This window comes from Protopterus annectens, chromosome 2.part1 (genome assembly GCF_019279795.1).
Source record: "Protopterus annectens isolate FY-2018-M chromosome 2.part1, PAN1.0, whole genome shotgun sequence".
Classification (NCBI taxonomy): Eukaryota; Metazoa; Chordata; order Ceratodontiformes; family Protopteridae; genus Protopterus; species Protopterus annectens.
This window is the reverse complement of record NC_056729.1, coordinates 1,435,216,903-1,435,221,579: the sequence shown is the minus strand read 5'-3', so window position 1 is coordinate 1,435,221,579 and position 4,677 is coordinate 1,435,216,903. Positions and strand designations below refer to the sequence as shown.

At 37.7% G+C, this 4,677-nt stretch overlaps 1 protein-coding gene across 2 annotated transcripts in view; it reads right to left on the bottom strand.

Annotated features, from left to right (window-relative positions):
* Positions 1–3,475, bottom strand: part of SH3BP2 (SH3 domain binding protein 2) — a 128,029-nt gene extending 124,554 nt beyond the window's left edge. The window contains exon 1 of one of the 2 annotated variants that reach the window (XM_044062901.1): positions 3,139–3,475. In XM_044062901.1, coding sequence (XP_043918836.1) covers positions 3,139–3,209 — 71 coding nt within the window. In that variant the 5' untranslated portion in view covers positions 3,210–3,475. The remainder of the gene's footprint in view (positions 1–3,138) is intronic. The other variant, XM_044062902.1, reaches the window with a different exon arrangement.
* Positions 3,476–4,677: the final 1,202 nt, after the last annotated feature.

Below are 4,677 nucleotides of genomic sequence, written 5' to 3'. Positions count from 1 at the left end.
TCAACGAAGGCACGCCCATTCTACGCATGTCTTTCAAACGCCACTCGACCGCGGGGAGGACATGCAGACTCCACACAGAAGGCACTCCAGCCGAGAATCGAATGTGAGAACCTCTTGCTGTGAGGCAACAACGCTACCGCTGCACCACCGCGGCTATATATATATATATATATATATATATATATATATATATATGTGTATATATGTGTATGAGATGAAATCTTGTGGAGCTCCAGTATGAGAGTGATACATGTCTGACAGTGTGTTCTGCCAAGTTACTACAAGTTTTCTGTCTGGTTTGTAGTTAGAGAATCCATTAGCGTGTGAATTGCAACTCCTCCTTTAGCTACTGGATCACTATGTGTGGCCTAGGAGTGTGAACACTTTAGAGATAACTAGAAACATTGCTGCTATCTATAGGCCTTCATTGTCCTTAGTAGGACATTATAATACTACTGGACTTTGAGTGGGGGTAGGTACATCACTGGATGAGGGAGGACAGTTATGTATTATTAGTGGTGAGATGGGTATACACAGTCATGGGAGTAGGACATGTGTGTTTTGCAGCTCTTTCCAAATGCACAGGTATGTGAATTATGCACTAGTCTTGGACAGAGAAATCACACTTACCCTGAGGGGGCACAAACTCAAAGTTAATTATATATGTAACTGGAGTGCAGTTGTTAAAGACCCCTGTATGAGATACTTGAGATGCCTTGCCCCTTTCAGAAAATCTGAGTTTTAATTTAAATTCTTTTACACAGAAGCAGAATTTGATGAAGTGGCAATGCAAGGAATTCCTGTTATTTGTAGCTTTTTACCACCTCTCCATTAGCAAATCCTCATTCTAGTATTACACACAAGCTAGGATTCGGGGTAAATGGGACACTTCATTGGGGAGGAGATATGTTTTCATATATACTATGGTAGCTATTCTACAATTATATATTTATTTTTATTTTATTTATCCTTTGTTGACCAGGTTAATCACATTAGTCTAGTGACCCCTTTTTAGGGAAACCCAAGGTAGTATTTAGTGGAAGTTTGGCTGTGGCAATGGGGAACATCCCGTACATTATCTTAATTTAATGTCTCATTTGATGAAGACAATTATTCTATCCAGGAATGGAGTGAGAAAAAAAACAAAGGGCACATTTGCTGTAATTTTGCAAAGTCAATTCAAGCCTGACAGTATAACACTTTACAAGTATTTCTGTTCAGCAGGCTCTCAAACTCAGATATATAATGATGTGTGACCAAGAAGTGTCAGGGATTATGACCATTAAAATGCATATGGTCTGATGCAACATTGTACTCAAGCCAAAGAGTGGCCATTTTATTTCTAATGGAAGCTATTAAATGCATGGCTATTTGTTGCTTATTTCTCAAAGAACTGTGTATTCTGCTTATATCTTTTACTATCATTCTACAGTTGTTCAAGAGGGCATGCTGTTTCCCTTCTCCCAAGTTGTAATGGTACCCCATTTCTCATCACCTGTAACAATAGTCTTCAGATGACTGTCAGAGAATACAGAGTCTCTGCAGAAATCATATTTATTACTTAGTCTTAGAATTCTGAAACCCAAATTTCTGAAACCAAATTTTCCAAAAAGGGCAGATTATTTTTTACACGTGACTTGTTGCGATTCAAAGATAAGAGTAATAATTAAGGGGATTATGAAGAACTTCCCACTCCCTACCCCTTTACAAACAGAATGGCTTTTAAAATATTTTTGATGCCATTAATTCATTCATTTGGTCTTGCAATTCCATGACACTGAATTCTAGGACCTGATGGTCAGTACCATATCTGACTTACCACAAGGAAGGTTGAAGGATGTCACATCTGGACTTTAAACACTGGCTGGCAGGGTCCTTGGCTACTGACAGACATGGGGAGTCTTTAGCTGTATAACCCCAACCCAGATTCACTGAGAATGGAGAAACATGATGTTTGGTTTTCATTCTTAAAGTTCTGTACCTCACATGGAAGTGACTATTGTGTTGTGGGGGGGGGGAGACTAGTGGTAGAGACATAACTGTTACTGAAATATGTACAGCATTGGAGTAATTTATATCAAGAACTAGTTGCTTTACAAAACCAGAGACCTTCATTATTTTTCAACCTCTTGAAACAGCATTACTTACACCATTTCTGTTATCCACTGCACACTGTAACTTACATATCTTGTACACTGATGTACCTTTTCTGATATACATATATCCCAAATGCACATAATAAGTGACCTAATTACAGTTTTAATGTAACTGTCTGTGTTTTGCCTTTCTTCATCATATAAAATTTTCAAACGCTTAAACATATTCATCAGTAAGCAAGAGTCTCGAGGTGGTATTCAAACTGCATAATGTTTTGAGGGCACATTTCTTAACTTCATTCAGTTCAGTGAAGAATATGGACAGAAACACTCATGACCAGAGTTCTAGGCCTTTCTTTGTTAGAAGGCCTCCTGAGTTGCTCTACTTTTTTTCTACTGGAATTTGAAATGAAAAATTTTAACTCGGTAACGTAATATCAGCTTCTGAACCTGTCACATGAAATGAGGAGCTTCATCACAAAATGTTACCTTCATACATGTATTTTTTTGAAAATATTACAAATTTTCTAAGGAAACGTGTTTGACTTAGCAATTCTTCAGAGTAAGATTATTCATTACATATTTTCATACTTGCTCATGCCAACGTTCCCTTACTTCTTGATATTTGCAAGTCACCCTGCCAGTACTAAACCAAAATTCTAGACTGACTTGTTCTGCATAAGACAATTATGGTTATTTTAGCACATTACTTCTTGTAGAAAGTGCAAATGGGAAGAGATTTGAAGTTAGTAATACTGCCCTATAACGACTTTAAAAGTTAGGTCACAAAGTCTGTTGTTTGTTATAAGACTGATATACAGCACTCCACTGAATCAAAACTGCAGAACTGTTGTACTTTTGGGTTTCTCAAAGAGAAGAAATAAGCAATGCAGATTATGAAAGTCATAGCCTTCCTGTGAAATGTATAATACAGCATACAAAGATGTCACTTTATTAAAAAAAAAAACAGGTGCATATCTGCAGACCAAGCATAAATACATGAATAAATACAATGATAAATGTTTAACTTGTTTCATCTTACTTGTTTTTATCATTCCGGCACATGTTACTTTGTGATCCAGATGAGTTTTTCCACTTTGTAAAAAAATCCATCAATATGTTGCATTTTCCATTTCTTGGCAGACAGTTTCACATTTGGTTCTCCCTCCTGCATAAGGGTGGATATGACTGTAGAGAGCTATTATTCACTTTTCCTTAAATGTTGAGGTAGTGTTACTTACTGCTGCTTGTCACTTAAACTGAAGTCTTTTGTTAACGGTGAGTTATGCTCCGCTGCTAATCTGCTTTCTGACACATGGGCAGTGACTAGTTTCCTTTTGTTTGCACTTCCTTCTTTGAGAATCAAGCAACTACATTCTCATTACTGCAGACTTCCTGCTTTCCCACGGAGCAAAGAAATCCAGGGCTGACCTGCAGTGCAGACATTTGCCAGAGAGGGACTTTCCATATTTCTCCTCTCCTCTCCTTACAGTGCCGTTTTGTTTGGCAAAAACTCTTACAGAAATGAGAATAAGATAGGACTGTTTTGCATGGTTACCCAATCAGCTTTTCATGTTGGCACCTGTAGGTTGTGTTCGTATGGCTGGAATGTGGTGATTTAATATCATGAATGCAGCTAAGTCACATCTGTTTACAGGATTATTCTGCACCCACTTTATTAAAACATTTCAGCTGCTACACCAGTGGTATTAGATTACTGGCACTGAAGCTGTTATGCTTTAGGTGCATTATTTATACCCATTTTTTTAATGAAGCAGTCAACTGATGGCACAACAACAAATGAATCCTTATTTCAGACAACGTAATTAGATCTAGATGAATTGATGACTCGTGCTGTCTGTGAATTGAGATGATTGGTGGACCCTGCAGTGTGCCTTTGCATTTTACAAGTAATTGCTAGATATCAGTGTCTCTGTTAATCGATGCATTTGGCATAATGGTTACTGTCTTTTGTCCCAGGTACAAGGTTTGACTAATGTCACCAAAATGACATGGGTGTCAGTGGTTTATGTAGAAAGACTGGGTGAGCTAACAGTATTGCTATCTATGTTTTGCGCTTTGGAGTTCTTTACAGGCAGAATATGTTATCCAGTGACTCAGAAATGGCTTGGCTACAGTGCAAGTAAACAGGATTGTGACTATGCTCTACTGTGAATTTGGAGCATTGGAGTAACAAACTTGAAAGCAGTTATGGTTCTGACACTGAGGGTGAATGAAGTACTGGGAAAACTAAAGTGAATGTGAATTAGAACTTTGATAAACTTATAAAGTGGCATCACTGAACACTCATTGGCAGACAGAAAAATGAAAAAGTAATAATTTACACAAAATCTGGACATGGAACTATAGGGAGATGTAAGTGGAAGTCTAATGCAAACCAAAAGTGTTACGACTGTAGCATAAAGGTGGGACAGCAATTTTATGCTTGAGTACATATTGACAGGTGATTATGCAGTTCTCTTATTTTTGCAGAAGTGCATATTTTGCTGCAGTGGGTTAGTCGAACAGTAATTATCATGTAGCTAAGGATTGTCTCAGCACCCATTACTGATCATTGAAT